The following is a 23,354-nucleotide window of genomic DNA, read 5'->3' as shown; positions in this document are numbered from 1 at the left end:
CATATCAGCAAAAATTTTCTGTAAATTTATGGGCTGGAATAGTAGACGATTACATAATAAAATTTATTTGACATTTTCAAGGGATATAACCCGGAAGAACTCTTTATACCCGACAAAATATATTTCAGCATGATGGAGCTTCTGTACATTTTTCAGCAAATGTATGACTCCATTTAAATGCCACTCATGGACAGAATGAGGTGGGCTAATGGGTTGACCATGCTAGGTAACCGGTCTCTCGTCTATCAGAGTCCGGTAGATAATGAGGAAGATCTTGTTGGCTGTATACAAGCAGCAACAGAAGAAATTTCTAATACACCTTTTCCACAACGTGCGCTAATCAATGCTGTCAAGAGTCAAGGCAAGAACGATCACAAAATTGTTAATTTTAGCTTAGTCAATTATTACTTTTTTATTAAGGAATGATGGTAGAATTCAAAAATTTGATAACTGCTACACACCTCTGGAAAAAGCTAATACTCATCTATTCATGCTAGAACGAGTAATTTATCAACCTGATGATGGTAAAAAAACTTCAATAACAATCGTTTACACCATTTGAAATTTATCTGTAAAAATCGTTTTATTGTAACACCCTGTATCTTGGAAAGGTTGCGTGTGCGGACATAAGTTCCCTATATCAATAGGCATAATTTGAATCAAGGAATTTCCCCTAGAGCGTTGGTAAACGAATTTAGGGACACTCTGTATAAAATTAATTTGTACGTCTATTCTGGCATGTGTGTTGTACTCTCCATTTCCTTTGGATCTCATTCGATTAAGAATCCATGCAGAGGAGCGTCTGTTATTTTTGCTTATTTTGTCAAGTCTCTTTGGCACATCTAGTTTTGAATATGTGCTCAGTAAAATCCGGTCATCATATAGCGAAAATCTTATAGTAAACAACTTGTCCAGGTAACCATTAAAATATTTAATTTTCAGAATCAGTGAATCATTCAAAAATATAGATAAACAAAAACATTACATGAACACAACATAAATCGAATAATTCTGAGAAAATAAGGAATGTAAATAGGGTGTTATACATAATTCCAATTATTTTTTCTATAATCATCAAGTAGGTATTTTTAGTAGGGTTTTTGATTTATAGTCAATAGTTAGTGTGGGTAGGGTATATTAAACGTCAAATTATTCTTAAATGAAAGTTTTGTGCACAAAAGAGTATGAAGTCACAGTGGCTTCAAGATCAAACATCAACAAATCGATTTGCAGAATCAGTAAACGTTTTGATGCAGCCTAGCACAGAAAGAGATCAAACAGTTGAAAAGAGATGACAACATCTATCAACAGATGTTCAAAAAGTGGTTTTAATTGTTTTTAACCGACTTTGTAGTCGAGGAATGTCTAGAAGAGATATTATCCAGGAAACAACTTCTAAGACTTCACTCTACAAAATTGCAAAGTAAGGTGGGACAATGGGACGAAAAAGGAAAGTTTCAGGAAATTTTAAAAAAATCAAACCTGATGGTTAGCTCCAATATGCGAAACAAATTACAGTATGTTTCGCATCAAACTTAATGCCAAATCTTCAAGGTATACTTGCAGACCTAAAAAGGAAACATATTCTTGAAGTATGTTCGATACGATCAACGGGAAGATTTTTGAAAAAACTTGGTTTTAGATATAAAACAGTAAATATAAGATAAACTGTAATGGGAAGTAGTCGTTTTAACAAAAATTTGGGAGTATCGTAATAAAGGGAGACAAATCTATTACTTGTATGAAACATGGTTTGACGGTCGTGGTACTGTTAGTAAAAACTGAACAAAAGTTAATTAGGAATTTAAAACGAAAGCACCCCATTTTAGAGGTAAAAGCATATATGCGGTGGTGAGCAAGGTAGGGTGAATGATACACTATTATTAAGTTGACAAAAACCGAGATCGGCGTCATACCCTAGCTAGCTTATAGTCTTGACATCGTCAGACGAGAATTTTTTTTATCCTCTTGGCTCAAAAAATCCCTTAAAAGACAAAATTTGAGACATTGAACAACATCAGAGCCGTTAAAACGAGGTCGCTGAAGATATATCTTCGTTGTAGTCTTCCAGAAAGGTTCAAGCGCCTGTGGATACTTTTACAATGCCCCGGGAACTAGCCTTTAAAATTGATTGTCGGACAAGTGGCACATGTATGGCCGAGATACGTCAAGCCAGAAAACAAGGATTCTTGGATTCTTAAAGGACAAATTAGAGCCGTTAATATCGAAGCATGTTGAGGCTAGCTCCTTAGATTACCATCAGGATATTGGAGGGACTCTTTTCGAGTTTTGGTTCAAAGAAAAACGGGTACCAGCACTACAAGCAAACAGTGTAATTGTGTTAGATAACACCTCGTGTCATCCAATAAAAATTCGTACAATTCCAATTAAATGAAGTAGGCATACAGGAGTTTTTAATCAAACAGGATTTATATAAAGAAGCAACTCATAGTTAATTTAGAAATAAAAAATAATTGTCGAATAATATACCGTAGACGACGGAACGGCCAAGAAGAATGATCACACTGTTTTACGATTACATTTGAACTACTGTGTTTTAAATGCTTCACCCAAAAATTTCTTCTCCGTTGTGGGACTGATAACGAAAGAATGTTCAAATATTAGCACCGAGAATTGAAGAAATGCCTCAAATCACGTAAATATAGCAAAGATTTTTTCAGCTCTATAAGTAATTTGCATCAAAAAGTGCTATGTAACTTTTATTTTAGTTTTTAAGTTACAAATTAAGCTTTGAAGCATTTAATTTTACTGAAATTATATTCGCTTGTTATATTGAAGACAACTCTGTACAATTTTTCACGATGAATCCCTTATCTATGTTTGTAAGCCGATTGTGGTTTTACAAAGTGGGAACATGTGTGATAAAATTTTCGCTATTTGGTGACCGGCATATACTCTGATAGCACCTTGATTATCAGAATTACCTGCTAAGTCACAAATCTGACAGTATTTTTCTTCCTAGATTAATTTCGAAGCATTTTCCAACTGCAAGTATTCATTATCATGCTGAACAACTATTCTAATTTTTGCTCAACATCATTTTTTTGCGATATGTTAGAAATCTGAAGTTGTTAGATCAGATAAAAAGGCCTGTTAGAAAATAATAAAGAAATTTATGCTGTTTTTCATTTCCACAGCTATAAACCTTCTAAATAGTGCTAGTAATAATTTTAAAAAACAATTTGTATAAACTAAATAAGAACTAGTACAAACCAGATTTAGTTAACAGTTTCAAGTGTTTGTAATGAATATAATGATTGTTATTATTCATGTATTTCCTTATTAAGATAGAAGTTTAAAGTCTTGAAAGTCAATTTTAGTTTAGTAGTTTTTTCCAATTATGCATGTTCGTAATAAATGTCCATCTCCAAAAAATATTACAACCTGTCTTGGGACAGTTTAAAACTGTGTGATAATGGATTTTTTCTATATCATCTAATAACTTACCTATTGTATTAATACCATTTGCGAAAGCACTCTCAGCGAAAGGTGATACAAAATTTTCATCATACGAAAGGTTTTTTGCCATCCAAGCTATTGAATTTGCTACCATTTGTAATCGACCGGCACACCTCTCACCTTGAATCTATGGGAAAATAAATATACAACTATTACTATATAAATTATGGAAATATTTTAAACACAAAAATTACACTTTGGCAAATACAGAAATGAGTGTGAAATAGCCGCGCCCGTTACTACAAGATGGTAGTAGGGATTAGTACGGTCTCTCAAGCAGATATACTTGATACTATTGTCAGTTCTATTGTGTCTATTAGATAGTGGACCTACTTTCATTGTTTCTATTGGATACTGAAAAAAATATTGATGCAAAATAAAGGTATTATTATTCTTACAGTGATATAAAAAGGAATTCAAATCAAAAGTGAAAAGAAAAATTTTGACTGGAGAGAGTCGAGAAATTTTGGCAAATATATTTTATGCGCCGGGAAGCATCAGAAAATAAAGGACATTCAAATAGAACGTGTTGCTATTGCCACAGGTGTAGGTATGCATACGATTTCAAATATTGAAAAGGAGATGAGGCAAATAGAAAAATATCAAAACCCATAACAGACTTGGATAATTGTGATAAAGGTGTTCTAAGAAGATATATTTTGAATTATAAATGACCCATAAGAGAGTACCAACCTTACGCAATATACATAAAATATTATAATTATATATTATAATATGACAGAGGTAAAATATCATTGTACCAAATTTTTTAATACATTCGATGAAAATGAATGGAAGTAACCATGCAAAAGAGTATGAAAAAATGTATATGGATATGCAACCTTACTTTGATGTAGATATGGACCAAACTATAATTTGTCCACAGAACGACGACAGTGACACTTTAGATTTAGAAAGTGATAAAAGTGACAGGGACGTAAACAGTAGTGAGAGCGACAGTGAAATTTGACGTGTTCAGCGTGGCCGAATTTAATAATTCTATTCTGTTCTGACATACATCCAGATTAAGTTTAAAATATTGGAATTCCCACTACCTGTTTCTTTAAGTAAATATCTGCGTTCTTATTTCGTATAGAATTGTATTGTTCTAGCAGATATTAACAGGGTTGAGCCTAGGGTAAAATATGCCACCCTATTAACTTATCTAGTCGGAATTTGATTAGTGAGGCGAGATATGAGGTAAATTTCTAGTCTAGTCGGATAGAAAAGTACCTATTAATATATTCTGTCGTTCTTCGCGGCTTATTCTTTATTAATATCTATTTATTATCTTTGTACGCCGCTCAATGCACTATTTTGGTATTGTTATAATAATAAGAAAACAATATTTCTGAGAAATGTCGCTATCAAAGAAAGGCACTTTGCGCTTTGCGACTAAATATTTTTTTCCATGATGGGGTTCTGTTATTTCTTTTGCCTTTTGCCGCCCCGGTGCCAGGCCCCCGGCACGGCTCGGCCCTGGATATTAATCATATTATTAAACACTAATAAATACTATTAATACCTTCATTTACGTCTCCTGAATAATTAAAGAATGTTACTTATATATATATATATATATATATATATATATATATATATATATATATATATATATATATATATATATATATATATATTTTATTCTGGGGTACAGAATTTAGTAATTTGATTATTTACCGTACTACTTCACCAAGCGCATTTTACCCTCTTTGTCATTCATCCGAATACTTTCTCATTTTAACTTCGTGTCTCTCGTACGTTTCTCGACATTCACTCCTTTATTTGCATACTGTAGACCAGGACTTCTTAAACTTTTTTATATAGCGATCCCCTTCAAGCTTAGGAAATTTTAAACGACCCCCTTCAAGCTTAGGAAATTTTAAACGACCCCCTCCTCCATATAAACGTTCAGTTGAAAATCGAGGAGCGCGTTGTATTTATTATTTTAAATGCTACTTCCATATTTTCATTTATAGGCCCTACATAACAGTTTTGCATTGCCACTTTTTTCAAAAAATAGTTATAATAAAACTACAATAGTACTTTGTATGATTTTTATTTGTATTTATATTTGTACGTAGTGTGTATACTAATTTTAAAATTTTATTTATAATGATTGAAAAGTATCAGATCTTTGCGACCCTTTTTCAGTAGTCTCGCGACCCCCCTGGGGGTCGCGACCCACAGTTTAAGAAGCCCTGCTGTAGACACTATGATGGATCAGTTTTGAAATAATTGTAAAATCTAAATTTTTTGTTCTAATTCAAAATTATTTACTGACCAGATAAGTACTTGCTTTTTTCTACGATCACTTATGAAAATGATAGATTGCACACTCATTTTTACCTAAGAAATTAGCTTATTTCACACATGTACTAAAAAATAACAAACTACTTATTGAAATGAAGCCCATATTTTGTCATTTTAGGTTTGCCATGTTACGAAATATCAGTTTTTTCTTCAATTAGTAGCATCATTCGAATCATCCTGTACATTGCTCACAAAGTGAACGGCTTTTTTTGTCTCCAAAATATGCTAAGAGTACACTTTCGGAACTGGTATTCTTCACCACTTCCTATATAATTAAATACCGATTCAAGTACCGATGTTTACTTTTATCTGGCACCAACCATCTGGCGTCAGCAGCCTGTCGTATTTCTGGAGGGGTACAATCCATCAATTCTTCATTGGAGGACATTTTTCTTAATATATTCGCGAACTCAATATCCATCCGACTGTATCTAACATTTATTTATATTGGTGACAGTTGTTTACCACATAGCGAAAGTAACAATACACTTGATTATTCTGTTTTTGTTAAATGTGATATTTTAGGTGTATTCAGAACGAAACAAAGATTATAAATTTTGCTCGAAATATGATGGTTGTAAATAAACTAGTGTACAAACTTCGCTGCAAAATGACAAAAATGTGATATAGTCCAATGTGAATTTCTTTCTAATTGAAAAATTTTATAAATTAAAAAAAAAACAGTTACGAACAAATTCGCAAAATGGTTCCCTAGGCCAGCCCTGTCCAGCTACTATGAAATTTCAAAAATGGCGATTTATTTACAGTATTTCTTCTAAATAATTTCGAAGTAATTCTATTTATCTATTTTCGTTCTAGAACTTTGTAGTATTTTATTACGGTATATAAATGATTTATGGGAGCGTAGTTTAGTTAGTTTAAATAAATAGTCGTAGTGAAAAGAATGAATTAGTAAAGCTAATCGCAGAAATTATTTAAGTGATATTTATAAGTAAATTATTATAAGTTAAGTGTAATTTACAGTGTCTGAATAAATTAAGTACGTAAGAGACAGTGTTTATTAATTCAACCCACGAATAGAAAGTGTGCAAATAAATACGAAAAACGATACTAATAATATAGTTCGAGACAATGTTATTGTTAAAGAATGAAATGAATTTTTATAACTGAGAAATATGTAGAATTAATACTGACAAGGATACAAACGATAAATAAACAAAAAATAGATGAAGATCATAATAGGAGGAAGTTAACGATCTTTATAAAATTATGGAGTTAGTATTTGTTAGCCTACGAAACAAAGAAAGTTCCTTCAGTTTCGCAAATTTAATATAGGATGAGTGATGTGGAACTTTACAAACTTCTACTATTTGTAAAGTTCCTCAAGTAGGATATCATGTGTAGCTACTAAAAGTGTCAACAACTATTAATTTACAGGGTTAACTGTGGAATTGACTATAAATTTTAATTGGCTTTAGTGTTTACACAGCTCATTTGATTTTCTAAATTTTTTAATGATGCAGTACAATAATGTCAAACATTGGACTGGTATTAGCTAAACTTAAAATTCCAGCTCCAGGATTCGTATTGAACATTGCACCCTGTATAATATTTTTTAAAATGCAATAAGTGATTTTTAAATTACATAAATAGTGACACAAACATATATCGCACGTTAATTAATTTTTAGTGAACGATAAAATTTGAACAATCATAATGACATATCACATAACATGGTATTAATTTGAACAAATTTTATAAATTTCGAGTATTTTAACTGAAATGATAAACTGTATCGAATTACAACAATAAAAAACTGTAACTAATAATAATAACGAGCAACAATTTTAAAATAATAACTAAAATTATGTAGTTAAGACGCATAAATAACAATTGCAAAAAATTGCAACAAAACAAAAATAATTTTTCTACTTTCATGCAATAAACACAACTTTATTGAACTATATTTATTAAAAAAAGTGGATCTTTATTGCACTAGTGAAATAAATATTCATCTGTCATTATAGTACAGAGATTTTTGATTAAGATTAAACTTTCAAATGAGCGAAATATTTAGTCCTTTTTCTGGGAGATTGTAATGCGTTTCAAAGAATTGCGGATTTTATGTTATTATCAATCATATTTATTATGTAGGAGATTACGAAATTACTAGAATAGTACATTATGTTACTAGGAGTAGAAGACTATCATTATTGTCGAGTCCAGATTCTTGCACTGCCGAAGCCAAACATGAAATTAAATAAAAATTAAATGACAGTTCCGGCTAATTGGTTACACCGCCCATAATAAGACGTTGCTATCGTTTCTCATTAATTTGTTACTAGTGCAATAATGAGCGTTCATTATTTTACTAGTAAAAGAATTAGTTATTTATGCAACAAGTGAGTAAAGTAATACTTTTTTTTCACGAGTAGGACGGTGTGACCGGCAATTCCTACAAGGGAAAAAAGTTACTTTACTTAACCGTAGACTTACTAGTTGTTGAAATTGAAACCCTCCGCAACTGTGTTGGATTTCCACCCACCGTGCTTCTTTAGTTGAATTATATTACCACCGGAATCCACTAATAGAGACGCCGAAGAGCATCCAAATGTATGCCCAGATTAGTTTCTGGATTAGATAAATTCAAATATGTTGTACTAAGCTAAAGAATTTTTGAAAAAGTATTGATTCCTACAACTTGGGTTTTGTATTTTTCTATACTGCAAAAAGAAATGATCTGTTTTGACATTTGTGTGTCGTTGATTTTTATATATTTTATAAATGTTTACAAAGTTTAACTCATTTCACCAACAACAATAAATCGACGTTGAACATGAGTTTTTGTATAAGGTACTGTGATAATTAAAACATTTCCGGTATTATTAATATCATTACACTTCATTTTATATACTTCCTCCCTTCGCAGAGCTCATAAATGTAAATTGGGGAATTAATAGAGCCGTCTTGTGTGTCATCAGTAAACAATACTTTTCCAACACATTTATTATCAACTCGTTTATCTAGAAAGCAATGAGCGTAGGTCAGTCTTGCTGGATTATCCTCTACTTCTAGTATGTAGTACAAATGATTATTTATTTATTTATTAGTTCTCCAAGAAATGTTTGATTATGTTTTAATACCTTCTGTAACTATTTTCAATAAATAATTACAATTTATGATAATTTTCTTCAGAATTTCTCTTTATGGCGAACGGTTTCCTTGGTATGTACAACGATCTAAAAATCTACATATTTCCTAAACCATAAATTTTATGGAATTAAACAAAGTGTATATTTTTGTTAACAAATCGATTGAGCAATTGATTTTTGCTATATTTAGATTGTACAGGCTGCCCCGTAAAAGTTACGAATTATTAACTATTGGGAATGAGCTCAGAAACAAGGGGTCTTATAAGAAAATGTTTTCATGACACAGCATTATTTTCACTCCGGAATCATTTGCATAAAGACCCGGAATACTCTTTTTCGGTTAGAAATAAAAATAAATTCACATTGTAGGCGACACCAGTAATTGTACTAATATCTATAACTACTGATCTGAAGGACGTTTTAGTCCTGTAAATATTCGAAAAGAACATTAGGCTATATGGTATTCTTGTCTTGTCGTCACTGAGTGGCCGTACATATGGTAAAAGTATGTAAAGTTCCTTATGATACTCGTGTACAGTTTATGTTGAAAGCTTGAATACTAGTAATTTTTACATAATATTAAAGGCATGAGTTTTTTTTTCGTATAAAATTATTCATTAAAAATATTATTAAATGAGACAAGGACAGATTCTAACGTATATTATATATGTGATAGGTGTGATGAATAATATTGGCAAATTAATTGCAAGGTTGTGCCAAAAGTTTTACGTTTCGTTATAGGTCAGGTACCAACGGATTGCCCGTTGAATTTTGATAATCAAGGTCGATTTTCTTCAAAATTGGTATGAAGGTAGTATTTTTGTAACCTTTTTCAAAATCTACCCTGTACCGAAGGGTGCTTTTGCCCTGGGAGTGAAAGCATCCTCTTCTTGGAGATGAACATTTCATCAAAATAATTTCGTAGGTCGATAGATTGATCTAAGCAACTTTTACTTTACAAAGTTTTTTTATAAAGTTCTAGAGTTATTAACGATTGAAAATGCTCATGTTTTATTTCATTTTTTAGAGATTTTCATGAATAACTTGAAAAGTTTCTATTTTATCAGCAAAATCATTCAGAACAAAAATGTAGCTAATAAAAAACAAAGAGATTAGTTGTTTAAGGACCTCTGTAAATTCAATACTAACTAAGTTATTGCTCGTTGAACAATGAGTATTTTTTGGGAAATCCGAAATTGAAAACCTTTAACCTTAAATAACTTGAAATTGATGGAATTTTTGGAAAAATCTGGAGAGATCGTTATCAAAGTACATGGAATAACCATTAAAATGAGCACTGTCAAAAGTCTTGCAAAAGAGGTGACTGATTTATAACGAAAATAAGGTTTCTGCTTTTTTCTTTTTTGAAAAAAACCACCCTAATTGATATAAATAGTAATACACTTGCAATTAATTAATAATTAATTATTGATATGATCCGTGTGATTTGACCAGTTTTGAATAATTACTTTAAGACTAAATAATTGATTGAATTGAACACTGCATTTCTTGAATCTTGAAATTAAATAAACCAAAAGCTATCCATGTTATGAGAAAATGTTTCGAATATTAATTATAGGGTTTTTCTTGCCAAAAATTTAGAGCTTTTTTAAACCACGTATCATCAAAATTGAGGGAGGTAAATTAGTTCAAAGTTTGCTTTCTAATACCAAACCCCTTTTCGAATCCGGTGGTTGAGAAAAGTTATAATTGATATGACGTTGAAGTACTTGAAATCCCATAAATTTGCTTTTTTAAAAAAGTTTCTAGGTTGAAAATTGAGCGAGTTATTGTCGAAAAACCAACTTTTTTTTTTCAAAATGTCGGAGCACGAATTTTGGAGCATTGGAAAAAGAGAAACGTGGAGCGTACAATCGAGCAACAGCTAGACGAACGAGAAGAGTATAAAGATATTAATGATGATGAAATATAATTATTCAAAATTGTTTTTCATATTATTTTCTAAATAGAAAATTTTATTGATATGTAAAAAAATTTTTTGTCATTGAAGGTTGAAATATTTAAAAAGCGACACTTCTTAAAAATACCGACGAAATATTCTCAATTCAGTATAAATACATTTTTGAATAATTTTTAATTATAAAAGAATCGTAGATATTATTTTTCAACTTTTCATATGATTAGAGGATGATTTTAAGGGGTTATATGAATCTGATTGATCATAAAAGTGTTGAAGAATGTCAACAGGTTTACGAATAATACATTTAAACTTTATTTTACATGCATACAACGAATATTTTAAAGTTTTTTGCAATAAGGGGTAGTTTACACCCCCCAAAATATGAAAAGCTTGGTTCGGCACAGGGCAGATTTTGTAGAAGAAGGTAAGTAGAGCTTGAATTCAAATTTTCATGAAAATGAGTGACTTTAAAAAAAAACATTTCAATATTACTACCCTTAGAGGATGGTTTTTGGAGGAGTTGCATGAATCCGATTAATCAAAAACTTGTTTGAGAATATATCAACAGATCTACAAATAACTCATTTAAACTGTATTCCTTATGATAAGGGGTGGTTTTCACCACTAAAAAATAAAAAGCACCATTCGGCATAGGGTAGATTTTGAATAAGGGGATAAGTAGAGCTTGAATTCAAATTTTTTTTGCCGCTGGTTCCTGGCCTATTAACATTGAAATTAAAAGTGATTAGTCAATATTTTGAAACATAGTGCGAGACGGTGGATCTGTGAACAAGTAAAAAACATGTTGGCTCTATTTTTTATTTACATGAATGGTAAATGGAAATAGACTACTAAGGTTTTTAAAGATTTGTTAGAACCGTCGAAAAGAAAATATTAGAAATTGAGGATTATTGTGTTGAAATTCGACAAAGAAATTTTTATGTTCTTTTCAAATCATTCTAGAAACACTTTTTATTTATTGACGAAGAAACTGTGTTCATTCAAAATATTTATCTTTAATTTATTATAAGTGATAAACAATGACGTGTGTTTAAGCAATAACTGCGATAAAGAAATTAATTGCCCACAAATACTAATTTAGTTGCAGCATCAGTTCTGATTTGTTTGGGTTCATTTATTGGCTGATCGATAATTTTTATTTGGATTGCGCAATTATGATACCTGAACATCTAAAGATATGTCCAGTGCAGGCAATTCAATTTTCCCACCACCACTAGAAGAAATCAATTACTAAATTCATGGCACTATAAACTTCTAACACTAACTGTTAGAAAGTACACAATCTAATCGTTTCAGTCAAATTGTGGACATGGAAGAAATTGGTCATCGTTATGTGATAAAATACTTTTTGAGAGACCTTGGTCTAACCAATATAAAAGCTGAACTAGATTCAAATCTGGGTGAGACTGCTCCTTCGTTATCAACAGTAAAATATTGGGTAGCAGAGTTTAAACGAGGCCATACGATCAAGTGAGGTGACGATTCCAGAAATGTTGAAGAAAATACACAAAGCGGTACTGCAGCAGACATAGTAGGTACTTCAAAAAGTGCGGTACATCGCATATTAACTGAAAATTTGGACATGAGGAAGCTGTGGCGCGTTTGCTCAGAATAGAACAAAAACAGCATCGTGAAGATGTTTCCATCGAGTGTTTGGCAATGTTTCACAGAAATAAAGCCGTGTTATAACCATGGATAAAATGAGGATCCATCACTTCACACTTTTTCAGTCCATTTTTTTTTATTTTCAATCTGGCCTACCTACGAATTCAAAATTTATGATATAAAAACTTAGTGAAAAGTGAAAATAGTGGATATTCTTCACGAATTATTAGTTTTGGAAATTTCTTTTATGAAAATTGATTTAAAAGCATTTTTTTAAGAAGTACATTTGGTGCTATAAGTTATAACTTTTTAAAAAAAGGGACATCAGAGTCAAAATGTGAAAAAAGGGAGACTTTTAGGGACCTATCATCACCAGAAATCAATATAAGATTTTACATTTATAGTTAATTGATGGGAACACAATATTCATAAAAACTATTAAAATGCTTATGAAGATTTTAGATTTCCATATTTTAATGCAGATTATTCAATTTTTTGACTGATAAAATTTTTCTTTTTTTTTTTTTTTTTTTTTAAATAAAGGTGTTAAAATTCAGATTTGCATTCCTTGATTCATTTAACAGAAAAATTTTTGGATTAAATAAGATAAATATTTCAAATTGTGTTATTCAAACACAAAAATATTTTGTCAGTTTTTCTTTAAGTAAGATTTTTCATGAAAATGGGTGAATAAACAGTCGAAATAAAGTCACTGTGATTGTAAGTCATAACTGAAAATGAAACAAATCTAGAAGGAAAAAACAAACCTATGAATAAAATCTGTACAAAAATACTTGTGTGAAAGGAATAACACACTCCCTGCTGGGACAGAAAAAAATTGAACGTGTCAAAAACTACCAGGGAAAGTTTCCCATCAAAATAAAGTAACTACTGTTAATAGTCAATTCATTTGACCAAATTTGTATATAATTTGGAATATCATTTACCAATTATTGGAGGGCAGTAGCAAGTTCCTGGTTTCAATGATGGTGGTATTTATTTCTGTTTCAGATTGAAACTGTCTAATAGTGTTACGGGGATATAATGAAAAATTCTTAGCCTACTATAGAACCAAACAAAATTTCAATGTCAAAATATTTTATTACTCAACATATTCTCCTCTTAATTCGATACATTTATTAGCGAACCTGCAAAGTCTCTAGACCTTTAAAAAAATGTTTCTTGCTCTGCAAACCAGACCTCCACAGCTTTTATTACCTCCTCGTTGGAAGAAAATTTACGACCTTTTAAACTTTTTTTTCAGTTGAGGAAAGAGATGATAGTCGGACGGAGCCAAATCTGGTGAATAAGGAGTGTTCTAGTAATTTTAACCCTAAATCACGAATTTTTTGCACGGCAACAAGAGATTTGTGTGCAGGGACGTTGTCCTGCAAAAACAAAACACCTTTGGATAGCTTTCCGCGTCTTTTGTCTTTAATTTTTTCCCGTAGAGTGGTCAGTAATGTCGAATAGTAATCTCCAGTTATTGTTCTACCCTTATCCAAGAAATCAATCATATGATTACTCCATAACAATCCCAAAAAACTGAAGCAAGAACTTTTCCAGCAGATTTTTGGACACGAAACTTCTTAGGTCTTGGAGATACAGAGTGTCACCATTCCATCGATTGTTGCTTTGTTTTTGGATCGTAGAAATGTGCCCAAGTCTCACCCATAGTAATAATTCGGTTTAAGAAGTCTACATCGTTTTTAAATCGAGCACAGATCGAACGCGATGCTTCTATCCTTGCACGCTTTTGGTCAACATTTAAACATTTGGGGATCCATTTTCCAGCAATTTTTCTCATGTCCAAATTGACGTGAACTATATGATGAACGCGTTCTTATGAAAAATTCAGTGCTTCAGATATCCGTTTCAGCCCAATTCGATGGTCTGATAAAATCATGTCATGAACTGTATCGATATTTTCGGGGACTGACACAAAAACAGGCCTTCGCGAACGGTCATCATCTTCAATGGAAAATTTCAAGGGTATTAAGCATATCTTCGTAAATCTGCTTATCTCTTAACCCTTTTAAATACAGGTACTTGATGATGGTCGATACTCCAATTTTTCGATTTTCACATCTTTTTTCTTTTAATTTATTGCGTAACTCTGGTTCACTTTTTTGACGACAAACTTTACACTGACACTTCTAATAAGTTATTGTTCGTTGCTATGTTAACGGAATATTTTGTTAATGCATGGAACTGGTCTAGGCTAACTAGATATCAATACATCCTCGTATATATAGCCCCTATTAAAGATATCCACTCATTTTCTTGGGAATTGTGGTAAAGGGAATGTTTTAGTATGAAGTGTACTAACGCATATATTTGTAATGAAACGTTGATTACATGACGATTGTGTAACCACTAGAGTTTTTTCAGAAAGAAAGTAGCTGATTACGAAAATTTTCATTTCAAATCATACAACTTATGTTTAATTTAATCTGGCAGTCATGAACAAATGAAAAAAAAGTTTTTCTGAGCACGATCGTCAAATTAAAAGTATGCGGCAATGTGGTAAATATCACCAGGGATATTTTAAGAGGTATAGAATTTGATTTTGAAAAAAACCAAAAAAAATTTATGAAATCTTTATTTGAATCGATAGAACGATCAGTATAATTTAATGTTCGAAGATGATTTCATGCAAATGTTGGCCGCGGCTCCGCTTTAGATGTGCAAGCTCCAATTATGGCACAATCTCTCCAACATATTGGTCGGTATTTCACGAATAAATGCTTCAATATTGGCTTCCAGTGCGTCAATCGTTGCTGGTTTATCTCTTTGAACATTAGCCTCAACATGGCATAGTTCAATGGCATTAAAACACACGATCCAGGCGGCCAATTGACGGGCCCCAAACGTGAGATGAACTGTTCACCAAAGGCGGCTCTCAATTTGTCCATTGCTTCGCGTACCATGTAGCATGTGACACCGACTTGTTCAAACCACATGTCAGGCATGTCCAATTCATCTATTTTGGGCAAAAAAATTGTCAATCATCACATGGTAGTGCTCGCCAGTAACGTCGCTTTTGAAGAAGTACGCCCCGATGATGCCACCGGCCCATAATCCATACCAAACAGTGATTTTTTCGGGATGCATTGGTAGCTCTTGCAATTCTTCTGGCTGGTTGTCACTCCAGATGCGGCAATTTTGCTTGTTGACGTATCCATTCAAGCAGAAATGAGCTTCTTCGCTGAACACAATTTTTTGATAAAAAAGTGGATCTCCCTCCAACTTTGCCAACGCCCATTCACCAAATGTTAGAGGTTGTGGTAGATCATGTGGCTTCAATTCTTGCACCAGCCGCATCCTTATAAGGTTTACACCTGCTTAAATTATACACCAAACTGAACAAGTTTGACAATGACACAAGACACAAGATTCATGCGTGATCTATCAAAAATAGTGTTGGGAGCTAAAATAAAAAAAAGGACTTTTGGAGACCTCACTAAAAGCCCTGTGATATCTTACATTACCAATTTCTATGAAGTTAGCTTAATTGGTTGACTTTTGGTACATAAATGCATCATCAGTAAAATTTGTTTGATATTGAATCAGCCTCAGAGCAAATGAAAAAATTCTTATATTTAATTGCACATGTTCCAAAATTAACCCCAGATTTAAATTTGCCACCATTTACACAGTAAAGTGTTCACAATCCTAAGGAAAATAAATCGACAGCTAACAGTTTAGAGTCAGTGAAAAAGCGTTATAAGATAGAGCAACGTGTCTTCATATTTCAAAAGTTATGAAAGTTTGACGGCCGCAGTTCGACTGGTCGTCCAAAACCAAGTCGTTCAAATATCATATATTAGTACGCGAGAGTGTCGGTGACAATCCAGGAACCTTAATTCGGCGTCGTGGATGAGAATTGTCAATTTTTATAGCGTATACTCACTAAAGACCTGAGTCCCCTTGCTTACAAAATTCAACTAACACAACAACTGAAGAGTTTGTTCAATGAATTATTGAGCAGCAACAAATTTTTCGATCAAAATCATCCTAAGCAACAAAGTACATTTTCACCTTCATGGGTTTGTTAGTCGCCAAAAATTGCCGCTTTTGGCGTTCTGAGATCCCATATGTGATTATTGAAAAGTAAATGCATCCACAACGTGTCACTGTTTGGTGTACATTTTGGACATTTGCCACATGAAACATTTCCAAGTTGTGTCCTTTCTCATTTAGGTGATCAAAATTGGCCTCTTAGATCGTGTGATTTAGTACAGAAAGGTGTAGATTAATCAAATCGGGAATTCCGTCCAGTTCGGCTCAATTTTGGTGTCGGCCGTAGATGTAGGTCTTGAAATATTGTGTAGGGATTATTTAAGTAATAGATTATACAGTTACGTTTTGCGTTTAACAGGTACCGTTTAACCTTCTATTAGTGCCTCTGCCTAATTCCAACCCTATTTCAGATTCGGCTTTCATTTTTACGAGTATCCTACCGGCACGCCTTAGGCACACTATTTTCAGTGTTTGTGAATGGATAACAATAGGCTAAACCCATATATTAACACCAATCCGGGTGGTACTACCTGCACTTGATAAAAAAATTCTTACAATGAAATCAATGCCAAACTATGAAAGTGGCTTAAATATTCGTTGGGTCACTCTGTGGTTCCTTTGCATACCTAATGAGATTTTATTACTCTATACCTTTCTGAAATGAACTATATTTTATTAGAATCACAGGTCTACGTCAACAAACCCACAACCATGCGTGCATTAAAGGTGGAGATTGCATCAACGAAATTTAGTTACATTTATGCTGTTTTATCGTGGAAAATTTCGACAAATCAGTGTGAATGTGTATGAAAAGCGGAGGCCATTTGTCCGTTTTCTATTTAATTTTAATCTTGCGTTAATTTTAGGACACCCATTATAAATGTCACTCTTGTTTGAGACACTCCATATTATGACAATATTAGTCAATAAATAGAAGTTTTATCGACACTAAATGTGGTAGTGAATTTTTAATTCAATTATTTCTTTTAAATATATAATTAATGTTCCGCATTATTAAAGAAAACATAATAAAATTATATCATAATTACAATATTGATATAAAACATAACAATGAATTTACATATATAGACCAGTGAAACTTTCATTTATTTGATTGTGATTATCATAACAAGTAAGGTTGGTGGTTTCATATCCATACAGTAATTACAATGGACAAGATTTTCGTAACACAGGCGAGACCTTTATTTTTAAAATGGAAATACCCGTTCAATAATAGAAAAAATATTTATTAAGCCCTAACACATACCACTTTTCAATAGCTTGATTATATCTGTTTATATTTGCATGTAGGTAAATTGATGAAGGGGCGGTTAATATCGGCAAATTTTATGGCCGAAAAAATACCTGAGCTGAATTAATCAGAATAATAAACATGAAAATAACATTAAAAATTAGTATTCTGTTGAGTTTCATAGTTGTCTGTTCATAGTGCAAAAAGTGATTATAAAGGCGAAAATGTCGAGTCAAACGCTCCGTAGTTGCCAAACTTCTCGTGACAAGTCGAGTATTTATGGTGAAATCGCAAGTCAGGCGATTTTCCGAAAATAAGAAAAAAACGTATTTCAAATATTTTGGTACTTTAATTGGAGACCAAGACAAGCATGGGCTCCAATATGGGCCCCATGTGTGCTGTGTTAGTTGCAGCGTGAAATTGGTGCAGTCGATGAATGGGGAGAAAAAAAGCACGATTTTTGCAATTCCTTTGGTATGGCGGGAACCTACTAACCATTTTGACGACTGCTATTTTTTTCTAACAAAGACTGAAGGTTATTGTAAGAAAGGAGAGCACAAGATCGAGTATCCAAATTTGCCGTCTGCTATGCGACCTGTTCCCCATAACGAAGATTAACCAGTACCGATTGCGTCTTTAGATCCGCAAAATATTATTTTCGAAGATACTGGAGACAAAGTATCATCAGGAAGCTCCGAAGAACAATGCACCGACCCTATTTTTACTCCAAGAACCAGTTCTGGCGAGCCACATTTAATTGTTCAAAGTGAGTTGAACGATTTAGCACGAGATTTGGGATTATCAAAGCAACAGTCTGAACTTCTTGCTTCCCTTCTTAAGGAATGGAACTTGTTAGCTAAAGAGACAAAAATTACGACCTTTAGAAAAAGAAATGCTACATTTTCTGCATTCTACAGTATGGAAAACTTGATATTGAGCATAATCCCAGTGAGTGGCGCCTATTTATTGACTCGTCTACAGTTTAAAAGCAAGGTTATTACACAATGGAAATTTAAAACCGTTTATACCAGTTGCTCAATCTGTGAAGATGAAAGAAACTTATGAAAATATTCGCTTGCTTCTAGACAAAATTAACTACAACAAGTATAAGTGGCAGATATGTGAGAACCTGAAGGTGATTGGAATTGTAATGAGATTTCAGGGAGGATTTCAGAAACATTGCTGTTTTCTTTGTCTATGGGACAGTCGAGCAGTAGATCAACACTATGTGAAAAAAAATTGGCAAGAAAGTAGTGAGTTTCAACCGGGATCTCAAAATGTCCTTCTGCCCCCCTTCACATTAAACTTGTATTGATAGAAAACTTTACAAAGGTTATGGATACAGAGGGTGATGGATTCAAATTCAAATTTGGACCACAAATAAGAAAATTTTATAAAAAAGCTCACCAGACAGGAACTTAGAACATGGAAGGCATTTGTTAGTGTATTGCGGGGATTTTTGGGCAACAATATGGATTCAAACTTCCAACAGTTAGTTGATGAACTTCTAGACGCCTACAAATACCTTGGTGCTCGAATGTCATTGAAAATTCATTTCCTCTATTCCCATCTGACATTTTTCCCGAAAACTTAAGAGCTGTCAGTGATGAGTAGGGTGAAAGGTTCCACCAAGATATTAGAATAATTGAAATTCGGTATCAAGGACGATGGGATTCGGCAATGATGGATGATTACTATCGATTTTTAAAAAGAAAAAGTGCAACCCCTCGTAAAAGGAAAAAGTAGAGCTAATTAATATTTAAAGTGATTTTTTTTGAAGTTTTTGTTTTTAATAGATGTGAGGTGTGTTTATTAGATATAAACTATAAAGATTGTCAATATATTATTATATATTATATAATTATTTTTTTTCAAATATTAAATATTTTATCAATGAATATGGTTTTATAAATGTAACATATAAAACTTATGTGTTACAATTTTGTTTATATTTTCGTATTTGTATAGGTCCATTTTATCACAATATGCTATTTATTCTTGTGTTACTACAAGCTGTTTTTGTCGACCAGTGTAATCTGCAAATTTAAGGATCACTACTTCATTTTTTTAAATATTATGTTAACCACTTTGGGTAATTTTGAATATAGTTAGAGCACAATGAGGGAGGGGGGTGGATAAATCAGATTCAACCAAAATTCCAACCTTTTGGACTCCAGCCTAGTAACTCATAGGGGATATCAATAACTCACCACTGTACATATCTGTGATGTACGAGGGTTGCTACTTATGTTTTAACAAATAAAAACAAATATTTATAATTTGTTATGGCTTCATTGGTTTTCAATATATTCTCAATTAAAGATCAATACACTATGGCATGCGTGTGAACCAATTGTCAAAGATTTTTTTTTCATTCTAATTGAGGTACCTTGAAAGCATGTGAATTGAACCCATCAACCGCTTTTTCGGGTGTGGAAAACGTTGATCTCGTAATTTATTTTTGATATACGGGAATAAGAAGAAATCATTGAGTGTCAAAACTGTATGGAGCAATACTCATCAATTCTATGTTGGGACTGTTCAAAAATATTTACTGGTGGAAGAGAGCTAGCATTGTCGTGGTGTCTTCTGCGATTAGTTTCCCTGATTTTATCGAACATTTCTGGCAAACAAATGCTAGTGAACCATTCAAGCGATCATTTGCTTCGATTTTATTCGTATACGAACAAGTTTTGTAGGATTTGGCTCGTCTTGAATCAGTCGATTATTGTTTAGTTTCGGTTTCAAATGCATAAATCTATGATTCGACGCATGTAACGGTCTTTTGCAGCACTGCGATTGAATTTTTCGACCATTTGGACCAATCGTCACGAGGTTTGTTTTAGCGATTATCAAAGTGAGCGATATCCAACGCGAACATATCTTATTGCTAGCAAAATATTCATGCAATCTAGAATGTATACTAGCGGAACTAATGCCCAAATATGCCTCAATATCACTGTATCACATGCAATATCAGTTTACGCACGGCGTCGATGTTTTCTGGCATAACTGCCGATTTTGGACGACCTTTACGAAATTCATCCTGTAGCGAAGTGCGACTACGATTGAATTCGGAATACCAGTAAAACACGATGGCTCGAGATAGTGCTTCATAACCAAAAGTCAAAGCGAGTTGATCGGTACACTGATGTTGGTTTTACCCACGTCGAAAGTCACAGAAAATTCCACATATTCAAAATAGTAGATTTTTTGTAAGGAAAAGTCGCTTTTCCTAATACTTAAGTTTTGAAATATGACAATACCTATGTGAATATGGTAAATCTGATATTGTCAAGTTTGACATTTTTAATAGTGAACGGACTAGGAGCGTTTTATCATACGAGTGCTATTTTAGTTTTTTATAGATACTTGAAATATTGATCTTGGTCAAAAATGGAATTAAATCGCGAAAATTTTCGTGTGATGATTTTCAATGACTTCCGACGTGGATTAAACCACTAGCAAAGTGCCGATCAACTTGCTTCGACTTTTGAGGATGAAGCAACGTCCCAAATCGGCTGTTGTGTCAGAAACCATTGATGCCTTGCGTACACTAATATTGCAAGATCGTCATGTGACATCACTGTTATTGAATTAGTTTCACTCGCATTTGGTTCGATAGCAATCGACTATATAGGTCTTTCAAAACGAGCCAAATCCAAGAAGAGTTATTCGCTCACGAAGCAATTGGTCGCCTCTTTTTTCAGAATAACTGAATTTGAATAATCTGAACAACGACTTGGTGGGTCAAGCGCCGTATAGTCCTCGTTTGGCACCCAATGATTTCTCCTTATTCCCGCAAATCACAAATAATTTGCGAGGCCAATGTTTTCCTACACCTAAAGATGCGGGTGATGCGTTAAAATCACATGTTTTGAAGGTACCTCAATCGACAATTGGTTCAAACGCATGCAAAAGTGTATTAATCTTAATGGAAAATATTTTAAGGAACAATAAAGCCATATCCAATTATAAAAATTTGTTTTTATGTGTCTATTTCAAAACTTGAGCTGCAACCCTTGTATTAATTAGTGAAGTGAGCTTTAAGGTGGTAAACAATTTGCATTGTTAATCATTCTGTTTTTTATCTGAATGATAAATTTAAATATTTTGACGTTAGGCTTATTGAAGTAAATAAATTCTTATTAACCTTAATCGACACGATATTTTATCAATTCACAATGTACTGAAGTTGAAATTATATTCTTCTATAAAATTTAAAAAAAAAACCTTTCTTGTATTTGATTTACAAAACGAATAATTTACTTTTTTTTAGTAAATCTTATGACGACCATCACAATTTTTGTGATAAAATAGACCTATACAAATACGAAAATATGAAAAAAATAATTTTAACTCGTAAGGTTTTTAAGTTACATTTATAGAATCATATTCATTGGTAAAATATTTGATATTTATCAAAGAAAAAATTTCACGTTTTTTAAATCGTATATATTGACAATATTTATGGTTTACATCTAATAAATATGCCTCACATCTATTAAAAACAAAAACTTCAAAAAAAATCACTTTAAATATTAATTAGCTCTACTTTTTCCTTTTACGAGGGGTTGCACTTTTTCTTTTTAAAAACCAACAGTAATCACCCATCATGGCCGAATCCCATCGTCCTTGATACCGAATTTCAATTATTCTAATATCTTGGTGGAACCTTTCACCCTGCTCATCACTGACAGCTCTTAAGTTTTCGGGAAAAATGTCAGATGGGAATAGAGGAAATGAATTTTCAATGACATTCGAGCACCAAGGTATTTGTAGGCGTCTAGAAGTTCATCAACTAACTGTTGGAAGTTTGAATCCATATTGTTGCCCAAAAATCCCCGCAATACACTAACAAATGCCTTCCATGTTCTAAGTTCCTGTCTGGTGAGCTTTTTTATAAAATTTTCTTATTTGTGGTCCAAATTTGAATTTGAATCCATCACCCTCTGTATCCATAACCTTTGTAAAGTTTTCTATCAATACAAGTTTAATGTGAAGGGGGGCAGAAGGACATTTTGAGATCCCGGTTGAAACTCACTACTTTCTTGCCAATTTTTTTTCACATAGTGTTGATCTACTGCTCGACTGTCCCATAGACAAAGAAAACAGCAATGTTTCTGAAATCCTCCCTGAAATCTCATTACAATTCCAATCACCTTCAGGTTCTCACATATCTGCCACTTATACTTGTTGTAGTTAATTTTGTCTAGAAGCAAGCGAATATTTTCATAAGTTTCTTTCATCTTCACAGATTGAGCAACTGGTATAAACGGTTTTAAATTTCCATTGTGTAATAACCTTGCTTTTAAACTGTATTTAGACGAGTCAATAAATAGGCGCCACTCACTGGGATTATGCTCAATATCAAGTTTTCCATACAGAAAATGTAGCATTTCTTTTTCTAAAGGTCGTAATTTTTGTCTCTTTAGCTAACAAGTTCCATTCCTTAAGAAGGGAAGCAAGAAGTTCAGACTGTTGCTTTGATAATCCCAAATCTCGTGCTAAATCGTTCAACTCACTTTGAACAATTAAATGTGGCTCGCCAGAACTGGTTCTTGGAGTAAAAATAGGGTCGGTGCATTGTTCTTCGGAGCTTCCTGATGATACTTTGTCTCCAGTA

The 23,354-nt window shown here is 32.7% G+C and overlaps 1 protein-coding gene across 2 annotated transcripts in view; it reads right to left on the bottom strand.

The window, feature by feature from the left end:
• The window catches only part of LOC130897456 (protein phosphatase PTC7 homolog), a 44,301-nt gene that overhangs the window by 5,542 nt on the left and 15,405 nt on the right, over positions 1–23,354 (bottom strand). The window contains exon 4 of one of the 2 annotated variants that reach the window (XM_057806322.1): positions 3,469–3,607. In XM_057806322.1, coding sequence (XP_057662305.1) covers positions 3,469–3,607 — 139 coding nt within the window. Of the gene's footprint in view, positions 1–808; positions 3,608–23,354 lie in introns of those variants that run through there. The other variant, XM_057806321.1, reaches the window with a different exon arrangement.

The sequence above is a fragment of the Diorhabda carinulata genome, chromosome 8 (assembly GCF_026250575.1).
Source record: "Diorhabda carinulata isolate Delta chromosome 8, icDioCari1.1, whole genome shotgun sequence".
Classification (NCBI taxonomy): domain Eukaryota; kingdom Metazoa; phylum Arthropoda; class Insecta; order Coleoptera; family Chrysomelidae; genus Diorhabda; species Diorhabda carinulata.
The sequence above is the reverse complement of the archived record's forward strand: the minus strand, read 5'-3'. Positions and strand labels throughout refer to the sequence as shown.